This window comes from Biomphalaria glabrata, chromosome 10, assembly GCF_947242115.1.
Source record: "Biomphalaria glabrata chromosome 10, xgBioGlab47.1, whole genome shotgun sequence".
Lineage (NCBI taxonomy): Eukaryota > Metazoa > Mollusca > Gastropoda > Planorbidae > Biomphalaria > Biomphalaria glabrata.
Window position 1 is genome coordinate 8,004,346 of NC_074720.1, and position 24,375 is coordinate 8,028,720.

Below are 24,375 nucleotides of genomic sequence, written 5' to 3' on the forward strand. Positions count from 1 at the left end.
TTTTCAGCACTGTTTTGTTGAGACGGCTTCAACAGTCTGTAGATGAAAGGCTCAGAGAAGAACAAGCAGGCTTCCGAAGAGGCAGATCATGTACAGAGCAGATTTTCGTTTTACGAAATATCATAGAACAAAGTCTTGAGTACCAACAACGGCTAATGATCAGTTTTGTGGACTTCAAAAAAGCGTTTGATAGTGTCCACCGAGAATCACTATGGAAAATAGTTAGAGAATACGGTATCCCAGAAAAATTCGTCCAGATCCTACGACGCCTTTACAGTCAGTCTAGTTGCTGCATTAAAACAGAAGAGGGAACAACAGAGTTTTTTACAATCGAGACAGGTGTGAGACAGGGGTGCATCTTATCTCCCTTCCTTTTCCTCCTAGCCATCGACTACATAATGAGGAGAGCAATGAACCAGACTGCCTTTGGTATTCCATGGCATGAACAACTCCGATTGATGGACTTGGACTTTGCTGATGATGTTGCACTACTCGGGGCTACAAATAAATGCATTCAAGAAATGACGGAGAGCCTAGACAGAGAGGCACCCAAAATTGGCCTCCGCATAAACTTGGATAAGACTAAAATTATGCGAGTGGGATATAAGGCAAAGGGTGTCCCCATCAGACTTGGCGAGTCAAAGCTTGAAGAGCTGGACAAGTTCACGTACCTTGGCAGCATCATAACAAATGATGGAGATGCTTACCATGATGTAGCATGTCGAATAGGAAAGGCAGGGAGCATTTTCCAAAGGCTGCAGCCTATTTGGACTAGCCAAGCCATTGGACTCGAGACAAAAATACACCTTCTCAACACAATCGTCATTCCAACTGCTACATATGCATGTGAGACGTGGAAGTCATCTGTCAAAATTGAGAAAAGACTAAATGTGGCTCAACAGAGATGGCTGAGACGGATTTTGGGAGTCAGTTACACAGACCGGATCTCAAACAAGGAAATCCTATGCCGAACTGGGAGTCGAACACTTAGTGAGGTTGTGACTGAGCGTCGCATGAGGTTTGCGGGACATGTTCTACGTCAAAATGAATTACGCACACCAAGAGTTGCGATAACCTGGAAGCCAAAACGAGGAAAGCGCAAACAGGGACGTCCTCGTATTACCTGGCGACACACCTTCATGGAGGACCTCAGAACAGTGGACACCAGATGGGAGGAGGCTCCAGACATTGCCAGTGACAGATCATTATGGAGACAGCTTGCCGCCCAATGCGCCGAACGGCGCGGGAGGACCTAAGTCTAAGTAATACAAATTACTACATTTACAAAAAAAAATGTTTACTTTTTTTTTCAAGAGAAAAAATCTATTTAATATGCAAATAAGTGGAACATAATTTAATACAACAATTAATAGGTAGTTTTTCTTATTATCGCGTGGACTGCATAGCGTGACTGTAGTCATAGAACATTTAACTAAAGGCAAAATAATTTTTTATTTTATTTTTTACGGAAATGTTTTTTTTTTCTTAAGGCTTTGAGATTGGCCCTTTACATAACTATCAGATCAATTAGATCATTATAAGACATCAGTTAGGCCAGGTTCACATCTAACTTTACATTCACTTTCACCTATGCTTTAGTCTGCTTGATCGTTGGGGCACCACACAAGATCTGTCAACCTTCTTTCTCCATTCTTCTCTGTCATTAGCATTTGACAAAATTTCCTTCTGATATTCTTTCTGAAATTATTGAAACCTTTTTACAAGCCTGGGTGGACCACTTCTGCTAGAATTTCATTCTGATATTCTTTCTGAAAATATTGAAGCCTGCCTTTTTACAAGCCTGGGTGGACCACTTCGGGGGTCAATTTTGAGTTTGTGTTTCTACACAAACTGTCTTTGTAACCTTGTTTTGTTTTGTTTTTAGGCATTCCCTTCTATAAATATTCTGACAACGTTGCTAAAAAAAAAAGTATCTATAATTTTCAATTAGTTCAACATTGTTTTAATCTCTGTAAAAATGAGTAAATTTCCCCTTTCAAACCTTGCTATCTACATGGCAGATAATTGAAAGCCCATCTGTTACTGTGGCCCTTACAACGACCCGACTAATGTCAGGTACTCATTAGAGCAGAGGCGCCCAAAGATCCTGAAATTAAAAATCTCAGTCTTCACCAGGATTCGAACCTGGGACTCCCCGTTCAGAAGCCAAACGCTTTACCGCTCAGCCACATTGGTATTCCTATTTATTTACCACATAGTAATTTCTAACCCATAGTTTCATACATTGTCATACACTTTGGACACCGTACATTGGTATTTCTATCCTCCAATGAGCTAAAGCCATTTCGCACTTGACATTCTCTGTTGAGTTCATTTTGCTTAAGAAGCAGCTTACGATTTAAAAGCTTCTGACTCATTGCTGGAAACAAAGTACAGCAAGCTACTAACACTAAACTGGAAGTGGTGCTGACAATTACCAGTTTCTAAAGTGTCTAAGTATGTGAAAATCTAGGCACTAGTTGAAATGCGTTTAGATTTAGTTGGCATCACTTTTGAATTTTATTCTATATTTAAAAATTCTGAGAATGGGAATGTGTTATTAGGAGCAGTGAAGAAAGAGAGAGAGAGAGAGACAGAGAGAGAGCTAGACAGAAAGACAGAGAGAGAGAAAGAGGATCTAACTTAATTAAAAATAGATGTTCGAACTGAGAAATGAAAAGATGAAGGCACGCATAGAATGAAATCAGACATTTGTTAAAAGTTAAAGTAAAAGATTTATGTATTAAACAAGAAAGAAAGAAATACTAGATAGATAGATAGATAGATAGATAGATAGATAGATAGATAGATAGATAGATAGATAGATAGATAGATAGATAGATAGATAGATAGATAGATAGATAGATAGATAGATAGATAGATAGATAGATTAATAGATATATAGATAGATGGATGGATGGATGGATGGATGGACGGACGGACGGACGGAAAGACAGACAGACAGACAGACAGATAAATAGATAGATAGATAGATAGATAGATAGATAGATAGATAGATAGATAGATAGATAGATAGATAGATAGATAGATAGATAGATAGAGACATACAAATAGACAGACAGAGACAGAGAGAGAGACAGAGAGAGAGGTGAGTATGTATGAGTGCTGTGGATGGATATGATTGAGAGAAGCTGACTCACCTTATGATGATGCTTTCCCCCCCCCCACGCCCCTCTCTTCCTACCTGTATAAAGGTATGCAAGAAAGAGAAGACGTTTACATTTACCTGACCCTTGCATCTGAAGGCCAGGTTCTGTGTGGGGCGTGGGAACTGGAAGCCGCCATGCCTTTTGACTTAATGGAAAGCCTGAGCTAAGCCTTTCGCTCTCCTCTGCATTCCTAGTGTAAATCGTGTTTCATGCCCCCCCCCCTTTTCCCCTTTCCAAAACCAAAATCCTGATTTACAACAGGAAGGGGGGATTGTAATTTCTCTCGTTCCTTAAAGAACGATTTACTGTTTAATTGTCACTCACAATGAATTTGTTTCTTTGTTGCTGTTTTTTCTGGGTTTTTTTTTGTTTTTGTTTTATTGCTTCTGGTCGTAGTAATTCTTTCGTTGTTTTCATGGGATGTTTTTATGTTGTTTTGAAAGAGATTTGTTTCATTATTGTTTTGTTTGTTGATGTTTTTTAAAAACTGTTTTCGTAAGAACATGAAGGAACTGGAAACGGATATAGCATTACAATCTAATCAAAGGTTTCTGTTCAAACTTTAGTAAAGAAAAATGATTTACTCTACTCACATGTAAAGTTAGTCTTTTTTTTCTAAGATCAATCGTTGTCACGTGACTACTATATTTATTTTTTTATTGTTTAAAAATATGTTGGAATGGAGGGGTAGATACACTTAGTAGCTGAACTGGCCACATATCATGGTGGTCAACTATTGGCCACAGTATCCTATAATCTATACTTGATTTGATATAATCAAACTTTGGCCATGAAGACCAACTGTTGGCTACACCATTTGTAAGCCTTCATGCACAAAGGTTCCGTACTGGAATAAATCCCTTACAGCACGGTCCAGGTATCTGGCAGTGTTATGTAGGGTCTGTCTTTCTCCGTATTGGGCGAGACCCACGCATGCACCAGTTCTATCTGTTTCAAGACTAGTCGTATCTTCGATAGTGTTTCTGAGCACCCTACACTAGTCCCGGACTTAGTGAAGAGACACTGCCCCGAGCCAAGAAGCTGAAGGGGCCCTTCAATTTTACTACACCGAATATCAGCGCTGTTCTTCTGTATGAGGGATGCGTATTTGCAGTTCGGAAAAAATAAATAAAATAAAATATAGCTTTTATATAGCTCTACGTTCATGCTTATAGCATGCTCAGAGCGCTATAGTCCAGTCACATTTGTTTCCGTGCTGCCTTTAGGTGCTCAGTAAACACAGCTCTGCTCGAGTCAGGTGTCGAACCTCGAGCCCCCCACTTAGGTAGCCAAGCCAAGCCAAGTTCAAGCGTACTTAGCCTCTCGACCACGCATCCCTTAATACGTGAATTCGCTTCGTCTCTGGTCCTTCTGCGGAAGATGTAGGCGCTTCCTCAGACTCTCTGGCTTCCATAACAGGCCACTAAAAAGCATCCATAAATTCGTTTAAAGGAGGCGCGGTGGCTGAGTGGTACATTGCTTGGCCTTCGAACCGGGGGGTGAGGTCCAGGGTTCAAATCCTAGAGTAAAGACTGGGAAATTCAATTTTGGTATATTGGAGTGCTCATCTCTAATAGGCACCTGGCATTAGTTACGGAAACGTAAAGGAAGTCGGTCGTTGTGATGGCCACATGACACCCTCGTTAACCGTGCACCACATCATTAGATGACCTTTATAGTATCTGCCCTATAGATTGCAAAGACTAAAAGGGGAACTTAACCTTTTTTTAAAAAAAATCGTAAAAATGGGGCCTCCATTGACACTATGTCTTATTAATCAAAATACAGTACAGTACAAAACGTGATATAAAGATAAATTCATTTTATAGGCCTACACATTTGATTTACCAAGTCTGTTCTGTCATAATACATAATAGATCAATGTGGTCAAATCTTTTTTTATCTTCTTTCATATCTCTCTCTCTCTCTCTCTCTCTCTCTCTCTCTCATAAAAAAATTCTTATCGTGAACAAATATGTCATACAGTTAAAAATAACCATCTTTCTAGATCTAAGCCCGATAACTGCAGGTGCATGAAGAAACATTTTTTTTCTCCCTTCCATTTGAAAAAAAAAAAATCTTTCAAACAATTTTTTTTTTATTTTTTTTTTTATAAGATTAGGCAGAATGTGTTGCTCTCTCGACCATGTTTAGTATGATCACGTGATCGTGTTATAAACTTTTTTTTCAGAACTTTCTAAACTCGGGCTTCTATCTTGTTTTTTTTAATTTTTTTTTTTTGTGGGGGAGGGATTTTTTTAAACATTCAATGTTCGCCACTGCGAAGTATCCAACTATCGGAACTTCTGGTGGTGAGACGTCCTCCCAATCAGACGACCTTTGTGGTAGCTTTAAGACATTAGGACGAAGAAAAAGTTTGTTACTTGGGCTCTTCTGAAGGAGGACCCCTACCATCACTGACCCCTTCTCCTGTTAGTTAAATTAGTTCCGCCGGACTCCATATCTGGGCCACACGTGAAGGCCAGGAGTTGGACTGGTTGTCAAAGGCTATTTGAGATCCATGTCTTATGGAAGCAGTTCCAGCTATGACAACCTTGCCAAATTTCTCCCTCTCTCTAGCAGTAGTCAAATACCTTCAGCACTAAACCAACATCCATAATCCAATAACCTAGTACTAGATTACAAAAAAATATTTGAAGCTCAGAAAACAAAAAAAAAAAATGTCTTCTCTTATTGGGGATATTCATCTATATACAGCGGTTCTCAACCGCGACCCACGGGTTGAGAACCCCTGATCTATCATCTTTGCCGGAAAATCTATAAATAGCTATCTTTTTTGTGTATCCAGCGAACAGAATAAATACAGAGTTGATAAGCTAGGCTCTTTTTAAGTTTTAGGATACTTTGTGTGCCCTTTTTAGCACTGCAGGATCACATTTTCTCAGCACTTCCGTTTGTAGCTCAATTTTTTTAAATTTAAGTTGTCAACATTGTAGTTCACTGAAGCGTCCTTGACATTATTTAGCTTATCGTGAAAGTCTCCAGTTGAGGAAGTCATATACAGACCTCAAATGGATGGAAGAGTCTGTGTGTGTGTGTGTGTGTGTGTGTGTGCGTGCGCGCATCGGCGTGTGTTCCCAATGCCATTAAAAAAAAAAACTAGATCTAATTGTACAGATGTCTTGATGACCTTATGTCTCTCGGTCTGTCAGTCTGTGTGCTCTAGAGCTGGTAATGCTAGCGCATGCCCCAGTCAATAAATAAACAACATGCTTGAAACAAGCCTCCACGAGCTCGTCCATGGCAGATGAGGCTAGCATGTGACAGATGGATTTCCCTTCAAACATGTGTACCATGTCTTCTAACGATATATGTTGTTGTTGTTTTTTTTTCGTTTCGCTTTTTTAAATTTTAGTTTCGTTACTTAGTTTCATAATTTATTAAGAATCTTAAAAAGAAGAACTGGAGATTTAACACGAAGACAAAACGTAATTACTTTTTTTTTTCATTGAATAAAATTAACGATTTTTAAGCGTTTGGTGAGTCTGCGTGTGTGTTTAAGTTTTAAATGGTTAATGCGATCAAATCTGAAACATTGCTTTATAAAAATGAGGGTGGGCCCAATCGTGAAAAATATAACTGGGGTAAAAAAAAAACTCACTGCTTGGGTACTTATTCATTTAACAAAAGGGATTAGGTGCACACCTCAAGTTTACTGCTCAGCCATAGTTTACTGTATAGCCCTGTTTTACTGTGTAGCCGTGATTCAATGTATAGCCGTGGTTTACTGTATAGCCGTGGTTTACTGTGTAGCCGTGATTCAATGTATAGCCGTGGTTTACTGTATATCCGTGGTTTACTGTGTAGCCGTGATTCAATGTATAGCAGTGGTTTACTGTATAGCTCTGTTTTACTGTATAGCCGTGGTTCACTGTATAGCTGTGGTTTACTGTATAGCCCTGGTTCACTGTATAGCTGTGCAGCTGTGATATTCTGTTTAGCCGTGGTTAAACGAACATACGAGCAAATGTTTCAAAATAGTAAACAAAAAAAAAAAAAAAGATGTACACACCAAGAAAACAGCTCAAGTAAGTAAAGTGATTAGCGATATAAAAAAGGGGCTGAATGTTTTATCTGTGTCTGATTGTCTGTACTTGTTATAGAACAAATTCAAAGTATTTCTTTTATAAACATCTCCACTATCGGTCACTTTGGAAGCGTCTCTTGAAATATGAAACCCTTTCTCAAGTATCTAATTAACATCTGAATTTTTTGTATTAGTAATGAAGGGTCTACTGTGCTGCTAACAGAATAAGATTTCAACACTTATGCATTAGTCGCTTTCCTAAAAGGTCATTAATCAATATCCAAGCATCTCTTGAGGAAATCATAGACGCCAGATTTTAGAACAGCATTCTCTATTTCCCAACAACTGTCTTTCAATGGATTATAAAGTTGATCATTACAATTTATTTTTCAGTATTTATTATGTGTTAGTTTATGTAAAACTTGATCTCATGTCTTGGCATGTTCTATTGTATCTTAACGAGGACCGGATTTAAGTAAGTGAAGGCTCACGGTAGGATTTTTGTGGGGCTTCCTATCCACGTTAGAGGATTATATTATGCAACGTTAATGTTTAAACACATTTAAGGAAAGTTCCCCTATCAGACCTTGCGATGTATAGGGCACATGATGTGTAGGGTCATCTCTGTCTGTGGCAAAAGGTTAACGAGGGTGTCATGTGGCCAGCACAAGGACCACCCGCCTTACTTTTCCCCAACTAATGTCAGGTACCCATTAGAGCTTGGTTGGGCTCAGAGGTACCCTAAAGATCCCGAAATTAAAAATCACAGTCTTCACTAGGATTCGAACCCAGGACTCCCAGTTCATCCACTCAACCACCTCGCCTTCCTTAAACACATATAACTATTACTAATATTCTCTTTTATTTTTATTAGTTTTACTAACAAATTAAACAAAGCATGTCTGAATACTGTTAAAGACCTCTCGCCTTCTCCCTCTCTGTCTTTCTCTCACTCTCTCTCTCTCTCTCTCTCAGGTGCATCAACACCTCTTTTATATCAACAACTTGTCCCCTCTCTTTTATTTATTCACTTAATCATTCACTTAATCATTCACTTAATCATTCACTTAATCATTCACTTAATCATTAACTTAATCATTCACTTAATCCCTCACTTTCTTTGTGAATTTTCACCCCTACATTAAACAGCGTCATTGCTTAGCTCCCCTCCCCAACTGCAGACTCTTCAATCACTCTATCCAATCACAATCCCTCCCCGCAGTCCACTAGTCTGGGACATCACTCTATCACTCAACAGCTGCTAAAGAAGTCGTGGATGATGGACAGATGGTAGAACAACTGTATGAGAAAACAAATACATCCGTTTCAACCAGAAAGAAGGAAGGAAGATCTTGTAACGTATATGTGTGTCGCTGGTCACTGTGATCTAGAATCGTGTATCACTACCAATGTGTCGCCAATGCTGTCGAATGCTGGGTATGTGCGTCCTGGGGCTCCACTTAACACGTAACAAGCATACATAGTATAGATTGACTTGGATGCCACTTCAGCAGACAAATATGGTGTTTATTCAATCATAACAATATACTGCAACTTCTTGGTAGTTACACAAATACAATCCAATTTGAAATAAAATTACACCAGCATCACAGCGGTATCAAATATATCAAATATGCTGATTCCTCTAGAATACAAATAACGTCCGCATCACAGTGAGTAACAGAATAACTTCAACTCTAAGTACAAAAAAACAACAATTACTAAAATATGTGTAGGACGTAATCTTCTTTTTTTTTGAAGTAACGTCTGTATTATATAAGATAAGATACTGAATTCAAGTGACTACTGACTAAAAGTGAATATAATCATTCTTACTTTCTCTTTCTATGTCCGAGGTATCTCGTGCTTTTCACCTTCTTGACCCAAGGTGAACGAATAACAGTCAAGCGAGACTGTGACATTTAAAAGCTTTCTTTTGTGACGTTTTCAGCTGAAAACTTTTTTTTTTGTCACAAGTATAGACCAAAACATACAAGTCAAGTAAAATTACTTTCAAATTTAAAATGAAAAAAAAAACTATATAGTTTTAAAGTATAGATATTAAAAAAAAAGAGAAGCATAAGTTAACCACCCATCCCCCATCCCTCAAAAAAAAAGTTATCAATCATATTTCTATTTAAAATGTCTATTTTGTCTTTTTTCAAAATGTAAAATATCATTTTGAAATAAATATGGATATTTACATTCTTAGATAAATTAAATATGCCTATAGTCTAATTAGTAGTATTAATAGGATTATATGTGCATTTTTTATTAAACTCAGAGAGGGGTTAAGGACATACAAAAAAATCCTCCCCAGGGCCTTCACATGCTTTAATCCGGCCCTGGTCAAGATACAAGTGCACCTGTAACAGAGTCTTGTATACAATGGTGGCTCATTGATCCAGTCAAATGCCAATATCAACTTTTGTCTATCAAGAAGTGTATTTAATTTACTTTCTAGTATCACAGAATGTGAATGACAGCCTCAAAGACAACAATCTGATTCGTTTGTTATATCATCCAATACAAAGGATAACATTTAGTGTCGACAAAATCAAAGGTGTTCAAACGAATCAAAGGTGCCATTGTATCAATAGAGGTAGTTATTTCCAGCCCTTGGTTTTTTTTTCTCCATCCTTCCACTTTGCGTATTTTTTCTGTTGATTCACACCAGGTCAATTTACTCTTTGTATAAATTTAGCTTTGAGTTAAAAGTTGGCATCAAAAGTGGGCGGGGACTTGCGCTAACTTAGAAACTATTGAACACATGAGAAAGGTGAAGGCAAAGATACAAACAAACAAAACATTTAGACAAAGAATAAAGCATCTTGTGTTGGACTCTCTGTGTTTTGTTAAAGGCAATATCTTCTCCTTAGAGTTGGTCTAGTGTTTTGTGAGCCCTGTATCTACGGCAGGGTTTCCCAAACTGCGTTCCGGGGTACCCTAGTGTTCCGCTAGGCCTGAATAGGTGTTCCACGAGCTACTGGAATAATTAACTGGTAGGCCACCACGTGAATAAATTTCTCTGAAAAAAAAAAGTCTTCCGCTAAATGCTCAGAATGTGCGAAGTGTTCCGTTTAATTCTCAGAATGTGCGAAGTGTTCCGTTAAGCAAAAAGTTTGGGGAACACTGGTCTTCGGTATCAAAAGTCTAAAGCAACAAAGGCGTCGACCTGTATAGATAGAAGATGCTTGAGGCTGCTACTGAAGATATCATTAAAAGTCTTTTGTAGTGTTTGGTGTTTTTGCTGATATATATACTGCAGGGTTTTTTTTTTTTTTTTGTTTTTTTTTTTATTTATTAGTTAATTATTACTGCTACTGTCTTCTTACAGTGAATGTTCAAGTCTCTAAAGACTAAGACTTTGCTTTATTGATCATTATCGAACATGTGTGGGATTTTTTTTTATTATAACCATCGAGAACAACATTCCAGAAAATAGACACACCACACATCGAGAGGTTCATTGAGTGGCGTCACACAGATGTCTTCATCCTATTCACAGTCAAAGAGAAGCGCTGATACATATTTTTTTTTGTACCGTTCGGTTTTAGCCTTAATGGGCAGAGGTCGCCCTCTTCTCGACGGCTTAACGAAGTTATAATGGGGCGGGGGGTGGGGGTGGGGGCGGTGAACTATAATCTTGAACAGGAAATATGACTTGGCGGTTTATAATATTGTACGGCGTACTTGTACGGCCTACTTGTATTGTACGGCGTACTTATATTGGCCAGTGGGCTTCTCTTGCTTCTAGTACGTGTCTTATTGTGAATACAAGAGCTCGGATTTGCAATTGTGTGTGTGTGTCCTACTTTACTCAAAGTTACACCTCCCTCTACGAGCTAATGTCTAGTATTGTTTATGATACGAGGAGTTGAAACTTTGTTATATATCATCAATGTTACTATTAATGGGTCTGTGACGTTGTACGCAACTTGAGGGGGTTTGGTTCGGTTTACCATTCTATAATCATCTTGGTTTTTCTCTTAAATTCAATTCATTTCAATAGCTATGAAATCTGTCTAAGTAAAAAAAAAAGTAAAGTTTCCCTTTCAGATCTTGCGATCTATAAGGCAGAGGATGAAAAGGTCATAATTTTCAGTGGTTCAAGCTTAACGAGGGTGTCATGTGGCCAGCACAACGACCAACCGCCTTTACTTTCCCCCGTCAGGTACCCATCAGAGCTGGGTGGACTCATGGGCGCCAAAAGATCCCGAAATTAAAAATTCCGGTCTTCACCAGGATTCTAATTCGGGACCCCAGTTCGTAAGCCAAGCGCTTTAACGCTCAGCCACCACGCGTCCATGAAATCTGTGTAGTAACTATTTAAATATTAAGTTCGTGTTAGTAGTATAAGAACGCCACACGCTCACCTTATGAAATAGTCCAGTGTTTCCCAAACTGTGTTCCGCGGAACCCTAGTGCACCGCGAAGCCTGAATAGGCGTTCCACGAACTACTGGTAATAATTAGCTAGGAAGCCTCCACGTGATTTAATCTATGTAAAAAAAAAATTAAAACAATAAGCAAAGCGTTCCGGTAAATACTCAGAATGTGCGAAGTGTTCCCTTATAAGGAAAAAAAATGGGAACCATTGAAATAGTCAATGTCTTAGTAACAGAGTTTTGTTTCTTTTTGTTTTGTTCTGTTTAGTTTGTTTTGCAAGTTTCAAGCGTTGCTTCAGAAATAAAGATTATAATGTTATAGTTCAGGTCACGTACAGAAGGACGGGGGGATAATGGCGGACAGGTATCAAACTCGGGACCATCGTAAGGACAGTCCGTATTGCTATATCATTTAACCAGGTAGCGGTTCCGTGGTCACTCCATCCCTGGTCATTTCATCCAAGGTCATTTCATCCCCGGTCATTTCATCCGAGTTCACTTCATTCCAGGGTCACTTCATCCACGGTCACTTCATTCCCGGGTTATTTCATCCACGGTCGTTTCATCCCTGGTCACTTCATTCCCGGGTCACTTCATCCACGGTCATTTCATCCCAGATCACTTCATCCCTGGTCACTTTATCCAGGTCACTTCAACACTGGTCAATTCATCCCTGGTCACTTCATCCTTGGTCACTTCATCCCTTGTCACTTCATCTCCGGTCACTTCATCCCTGGTCACTTCATCTCCGGTCACTTCATCCCTGGTCACTCCATCTCCGGTCACTTCATCCCTTGTCACTTCATCTCCGGTCACTTCATCCCTGGTCACTTCATCTCCGGTCACTTCATCTCCGGTCACTTCATCCCTTGTCACTTCATCTCCGGTCACTTCATCCCTTGTCACTTCATCTCCGGTCACTTCATCCCTGGTCACTTCATCTCCGGTCACTTCATCTCCGGTCACTTCATCTCCGGTCACTTCATCCCTTGTCACTTCATCTCCGGTCACTTCATCCCTTGTCACTTCATCTCCGGTCACTTCATCCCTGGTCACTTCATCTCCGGTCACTTCATCCCTTGTCACTTCATCCCTTGTCACTTCATCTCCGGTCACTTCATCCCTGGTCACTTCATCTCCGGTCACTTCATCCCTGGTCACTTCATCTCCGGTCACTTCATCCCTGGTCACTTCATCTCCGGTCGCTTCATCCCTGGTCACTTCATCTCCGGTCACTTCATCCCTGGTCACTTCATCTCCGGTCGCTTCATCCCTGGTCACTTCATCTCCGGTCACTTCATCCCTGGTCACTTCATCTCCGGTCATTTCATCACTGGTCGTTTTATCCTCTTATCTTTTTATCCAACAAATATTTATTGTACAAATCCCTGGTGACTAGGTATGAAATGACCGTATATCAAGGTAACCTTACATCCTCCCACTGTAAGCCAGACACAGAGGAACGGAAGTTGTTTTTTATTCTGATTCATAGAGTTCCTTTCCCCTATCATTGGATCAGGTAAACTGAACACGAAAAGATCAAGATCTGGTTTCAAAGGAAACAAAGTTTGAAAACAAAAAAAAAATTCCGGTGACTTAAAAGAGATTCAAAATGAAAATATTGTTGAGAGAGGGGGTTATGGAATTACCATCAGGTGAAATGGCCAACTGGTCGCTGTTCTAGTCCACTGCTGGAGCAGATGGTGTAGTGATACCAGTGATGACATGTGCTCGGAGTTGATTGTGTACAATGTTTACGTTCACCTCTGCTAGAAGCACGCCGTAGGACCTGGGCTGGAATGTATTCTTTGTTTACCCATTTTTGTTGTTTTTTTTTGCGCGTTTGTGAATTAAAGAAACTTACAGCTGACACCCAAATTTGTTATCTCCAAGAGTTATGACGCCTGCACCAAGATTTATAATCAGGATTACTCATTTTAACGTCATATCTGATCGTTTTAAAAAAAAATAACGTTATCGAAGACTCGAAGTATGAGTAATTGAAAGACTTGACTAGACTTACAAGAACTTAACGAAACAAATTTGTATTATCGTACTTTACTAAAAAGCTCATATCAATTCACTCCGTCTGTCTGTCTGTCTATGTGGTACAAATCTAATACACGTTATTTCTCCCACTTCCAATTCTCGGATCAAGTTGAAACTTTGCACAATTATTTATTGTCAGGTAACAACTCATGAATCAATAAAAAAAAATTAACCAACGAGTTAATCGATTGATCATAATTAATTAATTGTGCTTTATATAGAAAAAGGGAAATAAATATTGCAGAATTAAGATATATGACAGTAGTCGGCGGTTCTTTCCAATATATAAAATTTGTTGTTTTTTCTAAGAAGTATGCTATAAATTGCACCTGTTTAGACGTTGTTTTTGTTGTTGTTTTGTCGTTTGTATTGTTTTACTTTCATATAGATATCTATCTGTTGATGCTTTGGGTTTTTGCTTCAGACGACAAATTCAAACTTCCTAGACTGTGTATTAATTCACTTTGTATAAATATCTTAATATATATCAAGATTCTCATATGTACACGACATAAGCTCTAGTCCGTCCGACTTGTCGAAATAAAAGAGTGATCTTTCTGTTACTTGGTATCCAAACTCTTGAGCCATGAAGAGAATGATATATAGAGATATAGATTTAGATTTTAAATAAGGGTCTAAGTATGTTAAACATTTGACTAATTACCACACCCCCATCCAATAAAAAAAATAGAAACATATTTTATTAGATATTTATACCGGTACCTCTAATTTGTCTGAAAGGCTTTCACGCAGATCTTGAATTTAAGTAAAATCCTCCTGGGGAATATTTCAATGATTCTGTCTCAGTCGAAGTTTTCTATGGGTCATGCCATGTCATTTAGACTTGAAGCATACGTATTTCTGCGACATCTGCGTGGCTTCAACAACGACATGATCTACCAAGACATGTATCTTGTTATTAGGGGACTTTCTAATTGATAACCGATTTAGACGTAAAGGGAGACTATTTCAACTATATGATGGACAGCGTAGGCAATACAGGTATTTCTTTTCCCCCTTTGTGCCGCCATTCGACTCCCTAAAGACGTTTTGGCTTTGACTTTTTTTTTTCCCTCTTTGATGTCTCATTTGGACTTGGCGGGGAAGAAGGGTTTGTGGCGCCGTCTGCTGATCTGTTAAAATATGTCTGAAGTAGGACCTTCGCGTTTCATCTCTGAAGAAGGTCTAAGTGCTGCTCTCTCACCTGTGATCCGTATTACAAATCTAATTAATACAACTTAAGAAAGGAGTGCTTGATAACTTGCAACTTTGTGTGGGATCTGAACCTGATTACCTCAGACTTCACCTTCACCTATCTCTTTAGTCTTTTATACCGTTATTTATAACAAGTAACAGAAGAAAAAATAATTAAAAAAAAAAACAACAAAGCTTATCTAAGGGAAAGTACCGTTAATTACTGTCATGTACTTGGAAATTCCTAGGTATTTCTCCCTTCCTGCTATATAAAACAAAATTACTTAAGTAGGAATAAATTATTAACTAATGGTTAAATTTTGAATTGATTCGTGTATTGCCATCGACTATGAATAATTTTGCAAAATTTCAACTTGATCCGAGAATGGGAAGTGGGAGAAAAAAACATGCCAAAACGTAATAATGGGATAAATCCATATATATATCCACATCTCATTAAGTAGCATTTATTCCCCTATTTTCGATATCAAACAAAATAACTAATGATAAAATAACCAATAATTAATCAACTGATTGTTTGTTGTTGTTTTTTTTATATTATTATTCATGTCTTGTCAGGTTCAATGAATAATTGTGCAAAGTTTTAACTTGATCCAAGATTGGGAAATTGGAGAAAAAACATGTTTAAACTGTTTACTAGACAGACAGATAGATAGACAGAGATAATATAAGCTTTGTAAAAAAAAATCGCTTTTTAAAAAAAACTTTTCTTAGTATTTCGGACCATTTTCCATTACTCCCTCTCTCTCTCTCTCCTTCTCTCTCTCTCTCTCCTTCTCTCTCTCTCCCTCTCTCTCTCTCTCCCTCTCTCTCCCCCCCCCCTCTCTCTCTCTCCCTCTCTCTCTCTCCCTCTCTCTCCCTCTCTCTCTTTCTCCCTCTCTCTCTCTCCCTCTCTCTCTCTCTCTCTCTCTCTCCCACTCTCTCTCCCTCTCTCTCTCTGATCCTCTACTGTACTCTTCCCTTTCCTAATCTCACACTTTCTCTTCGCTTAACTTCCTCTTCTTCTTGACCCCGCCTCCATAGTCATTCATTCAAAAGTAATTCCTACGAGAACTCTGAACACGCATGCGCGCGCACCTTTGGACTTTGCGTGCTCTTTGTTTCTGGTCGGTCTTCTCAGACGACCTCGCGAGTGAATCACCGGGCTATCGGTGTGGGAAACTTACAGGAGATTACACTCTGGTGAATAGACTTGAATCGACTCTGTACTAGTCTAGATCTAGATCTTCATCTCGAGTTTTAGTTCCTCATGTACACATATATATATTTAATATATATATATATATGACCCACCGCTAATGAGGGTTTCATAACTTTAATTTCCCTCAACTAATTTGACCCATTAGAGCTGATTGGACTCAGAGGCCCCCTAAATATCCCGAAAGTAAAAATCCTAAAAAAAAAAACAACACCAGGATTAGAACCCAGGATCCCGGTTCGGAAGCCGAGCGCTTTACCACTCAGCCACGGCTTCCCATGTGGCCAGTACAACAACCCAACGCCTTTACTTTCCCTCCTCTAATGTCAGATACCCATTAGAGCTGGGTGGACTCAAATGTGCCCTAAAGATCCCGAAATAAAAAGTCTCAGTTTTCAAAGACTTTCGAACTTCCGGTGTGTAAGTCTATTCACTGCGCATTTGTATAATTGTATATGTGTGCAGCTTCATAGCCATATTTCGTGTATATCAATACATAAATAAATTGTTTACTTTCAAAAATTACTTCGCAACTTCAACAAAAAAAATATTTAGCAAGATCTTAATCCGAAAACTGTTTGCTTTCTCTTTTACATTTTAAGCACCGTGTCATGTAGTAAAACAGTTTGATCGTCTGCACTAAAATGGAAAAAAAGAAGCTATTGTTCTAACTAGACTAATTTAATCTCTGAACCAAATGGCGACAGATAGCAGACTACAGGTGAACGATTCTATCAATGAGCTTCTGTACCGGGCTGTGATAAGATCCTCCCGAGCTGACGCCGGGAGTGAGTACTTTTCTTTCTCTGGACGATTTTTTTTTTCAACTAGGGAAACACCTGAAATATTTGGCCTCAAAACGCTAAGATTCTACATTTATTACCTGGCAATGTTGATAAGCGATGCCAGTCTGGACTTGCTGATGTTCACGATGTCTTTCCGTCATTTTTCTTCCTTTGTTTCGTCCATCTCTAATTCAGAATAACAAAGAAACTTGCATTATCGTGATAGCATGGACCTCATTCACCAATCGTAAACAAACAACATTTAGCCACGGGATTCTGTATCTCTTCTATACAAATTAGGATCAAATTTTTAATACACAATGGCTATCACGTGACAGTTTTTTTTCCCCGTTGTTTTATCAATGTTATCACGTGACTAAATGTTGTTTGTTTACGATTGGTGAATGAGGTCCATTATTGGTACTTATTAACTGTTTATTTTATTTTTTTATTTTTTGTTAGTGTCATTGAAATTATAAATTCTTTTAAATGTTTCAAGTTCAACTAAACAATGTCAAGGACGCTAAATTGAACTTCACTGTTGCCAACTAAACTAAAGAGACGAGCCGCAATTTTAACTGGATGGCAGTTGATCTTTGTATTATTTCTTCTTTATTGTAGATAGTTAGAGGCGTTTCTGTTTTTACTAAGTGATAGGCTGAAAGTCTAATGCATCCCCCTTATTAAAATTATTTTGTGCCACAAATGGAACAGTTTAGACTATTTGATTCCACAGTGCTAAAACAAGTGCACAACAAGTATCATATACGTTTTAAAACACATAGCTTAGCAGCACTTCCTGTAGGTTGCACACCGGATACACCAGAAAGTTACCTATTTATAGTTTTTCCACCTTGTATAAAAAAAAATGTCTATTGTTTAGGATTCGGCATGGGACGCTGTATAAAGTTTGCCAAGTTTGCAGAAAGATTGGGACATGTTTGTAAACTGCTCTAACGTAGCTGAACCTTACCCCAACCGTTAATTCTTAGATTCACTTCTGTGAGAATATGTCTATACCCAATAAGAAAATCGAAACATTGATACCATTGTCAGTCAGGATGTTTCGATGCCCTTCGTCGTCACCGAGAAGTACATAGAAGACTCATTAAACACTGGCTTGTGTGTTTGTATGTGTTTGTTTGTATGTCATTTGTGTTTGCGTTTGTATGATTATTGTCAGCCTACGCCCTATAGCAATAATGATAAGGTGGACAGTTCTAGTCAAACCGAGTTTTCATTAGTCTGAATCAATAAAGTAATCTTATCTTATGATTATTAATATTTTGTTTATTTTGGTGTTATTGAATTAATACGATTTTTTTAACTGTAAGCTTTACAAAAAGAAAGACATGGAATATTTTTTGGGGGGAAATCAATATATTCCAGCTTTTAGTATAAACAAAGTCTGCCAGTGATGTGTAGATAACTTCAGCAAGACTACAATAACATATATTTGGCTTCAGTTGTCACATTGTCTGGCAGCTAAATAAAAAAATATTCAGTGATTACTGGGTTTGGGTTTTTCTGTCACTACCTGGGGATATTTAGCTCGTCTGGTTTGCTTTGTCTTGTAAGTGTAGGGTTTATTTATGGACGGTGTTCGCTTGGAAGTGGGATAGTATAACTTCCCCACCCAGAAAATCTATAGCTATTATCTTGGGCTAGCTCTTATGTTAACATAAATAGCCAGTGTATAACCAGGACCAGTCACTGGCATTGATATCTCTTCCTGTCCTCGCCCTGAGACGTGGAGTTTATAACTGACTAAGAAATACGACTCTTCCAGCAATCTTTGTAGCTGGAGATTTAGAGCAACATTGTAGCATCTCGAGAATGGGTTTTTATTAGTTATGGGGGTCTACATTACAATAACAGGGCTTAGTCTTAGAAGTAACAATGTCTAAAATGATCGGTTCGGAGTGAGAAGGCATCTCAGGTTTGTCGAGCCTGTGGTTAAATACCTAGATTCTAAGTGCTTTTCCAAAAGAAGTTGGTGTTGGATCAGCTCTGAAACCTTTTGCCCCTCACTGGCCTCTTCCAAAGATCTTGATTTTAGTAATGAGGAAAAGAAAAAAAAGTAACACAAAATTTGGTGCTTTTTTTTTCAAACAATTCCTCTTGTATGAAGCGGATGTTGTTCCATAACGTCTCATTCTGTTTACTTCACAAGGAGTCTTTCCACTGAACCTTGGACTTTCAAGTTCTTCCATTAGACAGTCCAGCTCATGATTTCTACACCAGAAAGCGCGCGAAATGTTCAGATATGTCTATTTATTTAAAATCAATTCTTTACTGAATACAAAGAAACATTTGAGCCGAGTGCGGGAATTCCCGTTGATGCCGCGTTTTAAATAATAAAAAAAATTGGTAAGCCAAATTTAATTTTAAGATAGATATATTTTAAAACACTTATAATGGTCAAACCAGATTAAAAATTCCTACATAAGACGGCCTATTTATTTTTTCATCTCTTTACTATATAAAAAAAAAATTAGACAAGTGCCGAAATTTCTCGCTGAAGCCGTGTAATAAAAAAAGTGGTGGGGGTGGGATAAGCCATACATACTTTTAAGATGACTATATTTTGAACATGTTATAACAGTCAAACCAAAGTTTTCACTGTGTGGCCAATTAGTTGTTTTTTTTTTCCCAAGATGCACAAATTTCTAAGAAAATCGTTAGAGCCGTTTCCAACTTTGTATTTTAACCCCTAAAGAGAAAGCTAGCTAATAGGTTGAATTGTAAAAGAAAAGAAAGAGAGAGACTAGTACCTGGCGGCCATTGATAAACCAATTGACAAGAGAAACTTTTTATCAATGCCCATTTATTATCGTCCGCCCCTGACGCTAAGAAATGAACTAGACCTTGATATCTCTGGGCTATCTCTCCTGCCTTGAATAGTTTGATAAATTCTACTACTTAACTTTACCAAGCGCCATCTTTACGACCGATGGAATCAAGGGGAAACTACTCCAAGGGTCCCAAGCTCATTGGTTCGTTTAAATTTCCGAAACTTTGCAGACGATAGCTAAAAAAAAACCCGACTCGACGAGACGAAGTTATATTTGATAGCAAAGAAGTTGAAAGAGAGATGTGAATTATAAAATTCAGAAGATGTAGAATCTAGATATTAATGCAAACTTTGATTCATTATTTCTGAAAAATACTTTCTATCTGAGCCAAAGTTTTAAATTAAAAAATTGTTAGATCTAAGTAACTACTGATGAATAGAGGAATTGTAATAAAAATAAAACACATATATTTAAGTCATTGGTTAACATGCATGACTGGATGCATGACGCGTAGGACGTAATCATCTTCCTTTTTGAAGTAACGTCTGTATTTTATAAGAATTTTTGTAAAATGTATCAAAAACTTATTTGAAAAACGAGACAAAACAATTGAAAATTAAAATAATGTAACTTCTGACACGCCACTCACTTCTGGCCTATTTAAATTTTATTTTTTTTAATTGTGTGGTGTTATTTTGTTAAGACATTGCAACATTTTACTTTAAAGCATAGTTAAATAGCTATCTCATAAACAATCAATGGATTAAGCAGCAACATGATGTAAGAAATGAGAACTGAAAGAACTCAAACCTTGTCACAGGACTGGTGTATAGAACCTTCTAAAAGAAAGCAAACTTCTGGAACTATCTCAATTTAACAAAACATATCTTGTAGACTTAAGATCTTCCCAAGTGTTGCAAGTTTTGGACCCCTGAAGAGCAAAGACATATGTCTAGTAGTTGAAATACGATTTCTCTATTCTGCTGTAGATCACAACATAGGCTTTACATGTTTGGGATGTTCCTTAAGATGGTGGGTGGCAGCGGGCAGGACTTTGAACCCAGGAGTCAGGATACTACACTATCAGGCAGCCTTCAAGCTTAGTCATTTTTAAAGCTAATTAGATAATTATTTGTTTCGAGACTGGCTGCCTGGTGGTGTGGTATGAGCGCCGGACTGTTGTCCCAATGGTCCCAAGCTTCGAACCCCGGTAGCCGCGGCCGTTGACGTCTTGTAAGAGGTTAGAACTAAGATGTAATCATCTTCATGTCTGAATGAACGCCTGAAATGTTGAAGTCCAGAGTGAGCTTTCCGTTCCGCACTCTCTCTATATATTTCACTTCACTAAGTATTCGCATATTATTAGATTGAAAGCTATTTTTAGAAAAATAACACAATGTTTTTCTTACGTTTTACAGGTCACCACATTACGCATGTCCGGAAGTAATAAGGGTAAGTTCCGTTTCCAGTATTAAAAAAAAAGAGGTGTGATTTGTTTGGTGTTACTTGATCTGTCATGTCATTTGCTGCACGTGTGTTGCATCTTTAAGTCTCTTGTTTTGTTTATATTCTGTTTTTTTATTTGCTACAACGCTAGCTAAGTTCAGTGACTTTGCCTTGGTTTTAGAAGGATAGAAAAACACAAAGTCTCCCCCCTCTCCTCGGTGTTCCACTTAACTGTTCAAATATTTTGTTTTGAAGCTTTATCTGTTAACTGACCTCCACCAAACCGTTAAACAGAACCTGGACACAAAAAGCATACAAGTTTAGGAGTTAAAGGGTTAAGAAGACGATTTCTTTCTTTATAAGTGAATCTCCAACAGCTACAAACTTTTAGTAATTTTTAGAAGCTTGCCCCGTAGTTTCTGTGATTTTTTTTTTATGTGTCAGCGTGATTTTTAATTCAATCCCAGGGCCAGATTGACCTATTTGCATATCAAGCTTTAGCTCCCCCCCCCCACCTCAAGAAAAATTTGACTCTGACCTATAATATCTGGACTGGGCTCCATACTTCAAAGTCTTAGGGCCTTTTCTAGTCTAAATGCAGTACCGTTCCAAATATTATCTCATAGTTTCTTCAGCCACAACATGGTCAACGTGGAAAAATGAACACATGTGAATGAAACAAAAGATTTTCATTTGGTATTGACGTTTTCGTCATCTGTCTTCTATTCAAAAGAAAATGACAGAGAACTGTTCAGATTAACTTTTATAAATTCTGTCAGACTAATCTCTGTAAACTTCTGTCAGACTAACTTCTATAAACTTTTGTCAAACTAACTTCTATAAACTTCTATCAGACTAACTTCTATAAATTCTGTCAGACTAACGTCTATAGACTTCTGTCAAACTAACTTCTATAGACTTCTGTCAGACTAACTTCTATAAACTTCTGTCAAACTAACTTCTATAGACTTCTGTCAGACTAACTTCTATAGACTTCTGTCAAACTAACTTCTATAGACTTCTGTCAGACTAACTTCTATAAACTTCTGTCAAACTAACTTCTATAGACTTCTGTCAGACTAACTTCTATAAACTTCTGTGAGTAAATTTTATAAATTATAAATTCTGTCAGACTAACGTCTACAAACTTCAGTCAAACTAACTTCTATAAACTTCTGATAACTAAAAATACCAAATAGTCAACCAGGACTGGATTTAGACTTCATAGGCCCTTAGCTTTTTGAGATATGGGGCCCCCTCCCCCTTGTAATCAACATTAGGCTATTGTGCCTTTGCTAATTTTTTTTCCAAATAATTGAAATAGGCCTATCCCCGAAATCATTTTTGGGTCCCCCGAACACGTCGAGGTACTTGAGCTATAGATTGCTTGTTATGTAAATCCAGCACAGGAAACTCAAGCCTGAAAAGTCTATAAAAAATTGTTCTAATTGCTCATCAGTTTTATAAATCACTAAAAAATATATGATGTATCTACCATTAGCTCACAATTTCTTCATAGTCAAAAGTCACAAGGTCGAAGGTGGCCAAAAGATGGAAGGTGGTCAAACGGTGGAAGGTGGTCAAAAGATGGAAGGTGGTCAAAAGATGGAAGGTGGTCAAAAGATGGAAGGTGGTCAAAAGATGGAAGTTGGTCAAAAGGTGGAAGGTAGTCAAAAGATGGAAGGTGGTCAAAAGATGGAAGGTGGTCAAAAGATGGAAGTTGGTCAAAAGGTGGAAGGTAGTCAAAAGATGGAAGGTGGTCAAAAGATGGAAGGTGGTCAAAAGATGGAAGGTGGTCAAAAGATGGAAGATTGTCAAAAGATGGAAGGTGGTTAAAAGGTGGAAGGTGGTCAAAAGATGGAAGGTGGTCAAAAGATGGAAGGTGGTCAAAAGATGGAAGGTGGTCAAAAGATGGAAGTTGGTCAAAAGATGGAAGGTGGTCAAAAGATGGAAGTTGGTCAAAAGGTGGAAGGTAGTCAAAAGATGGAAGGTGGTCAAAAGATGGAAGTTGGTCAAAAGATGGAAGGTGGTCAAAAGATGGAAGATTGTCAAAAGATGGAAGGTGGTCAAAAGGTGGAAGGTGGTCAAAAGATGGAAGGTGGTCAAAAGATGGAAGTTGGTCAAAAGGTGGAAGGTAGTCAAAAGATGGAAGGTGGTCAAAAGATGGAAGGTGGTCAAAAGATGGAAGGTGGTCAAAAGATGGAAGATTGTCAAAAGATGGAAGGTGGTCAAAAGGTGGAAGGTGGTCAAAAGATGGAAGGTGGTCAAAAGATGGAAGGTAGTCAAAAGATGGAAGGTGGTCAAAAGATGGAAGGTGGTCAAAAGATGGAAGTTGGTCAAAAGATGGAAGGTGGTCAAAAGATGGAAGATTGTCAAAAGATGGAAGGTGGTCAAAAGGTGGAAGGTGGTCAAAAGATGGAAGGTGGTCAAAAGATGGAAGGTGGTCAAAAGGTGGAAGGTGGTCAAAAGGTGGAAGGTGGTCAAAAGATGGAAGGTGGTCAAAAGGTGGAAGGTGGTCAAAAGGCACAAGGCTAAAACTCTCGAAGTGAAAAATTGAATCTTTTATTGCAAGCTAAAATTTCCTCACTTAGCAGTACGACTGGTTAGTTAAGTTGATAGAGCGTCATGTGCAACGCAAATGTCGTGGGTTTGAATCCCGTGCAGACATTTTTTTTAGCTCTTTATTTTCAAGGACAATTAAATGTAAATGTTTTGTTTACAATATTATTCAAACATATAGCTGGAATTAAAAAAATGACTTGTGCTTATTGTTTATTTATGCTAAGCGATATTGCGGCTCATTGATATTTGAGTCAAGAATTCACACTAACAGTGATAGAAACAATTAACTCTAAAAGTAATAGAGATTCTTCGCGCGAATCAGAGAGACTTTTAAATTGATTCTTCGAATCTCGTGTTGTATAAGATCATTTTCAGAATACTTTTCTCCGTTCCTAGCATAATGTGTGTCACGTCTCGTTTCCGGCCTGATAAGCTTAAAATGAAAGCTCAAAGACAGATGTAATATAGATCTACTCTAATTACTAGATTGAAATGTAGCGATTGAGATCTATCAGGCCATTCATTTGTGCTTCTTTCAAGGACTCGCAATTATTATCACGTGGTTTTCATTAGTATTGATATTATGTTGCCATTCATCGTATAAATAATTAGTAGTTTTAGCTATGATAATAATAATTACAATTATAATAACAATAATTATTATTATTATAAAATAAATGTGATAATTATCTGCCAAGTATTAATTAGTTTTATGAGCAT

At 38.0% G+C, this 24,375-nt stretch overlaps 1 protein-coding gene across 18 annotated transcripts in view; it reads left to right on the plus strand.

The window, feature by feature from the left end:
* Positions 1 to 24,375, plus strand: part of LOC106072940 (serine/threonine-protein kinase BRSK2-like) — a 173,537-nt gene that overhangs the window by 108,061 nt on the left and 41,101 nt on the right. For all 18 annotated transcript variants that reach the window (XM_056045388.1, XM_056045395.1, XM_056045399.1 and 15 more), the window contains exon 7: positions 21,066 to 21,099. In XM_056045388.1, coding sequence (XP_055901363.1) covers positions 21,066 to 21,099 — 34 coding nt within the window. The remainder of the gene's footprint in view (positions 1 to 21,065; positions 21,100 to 24,375) is intronic.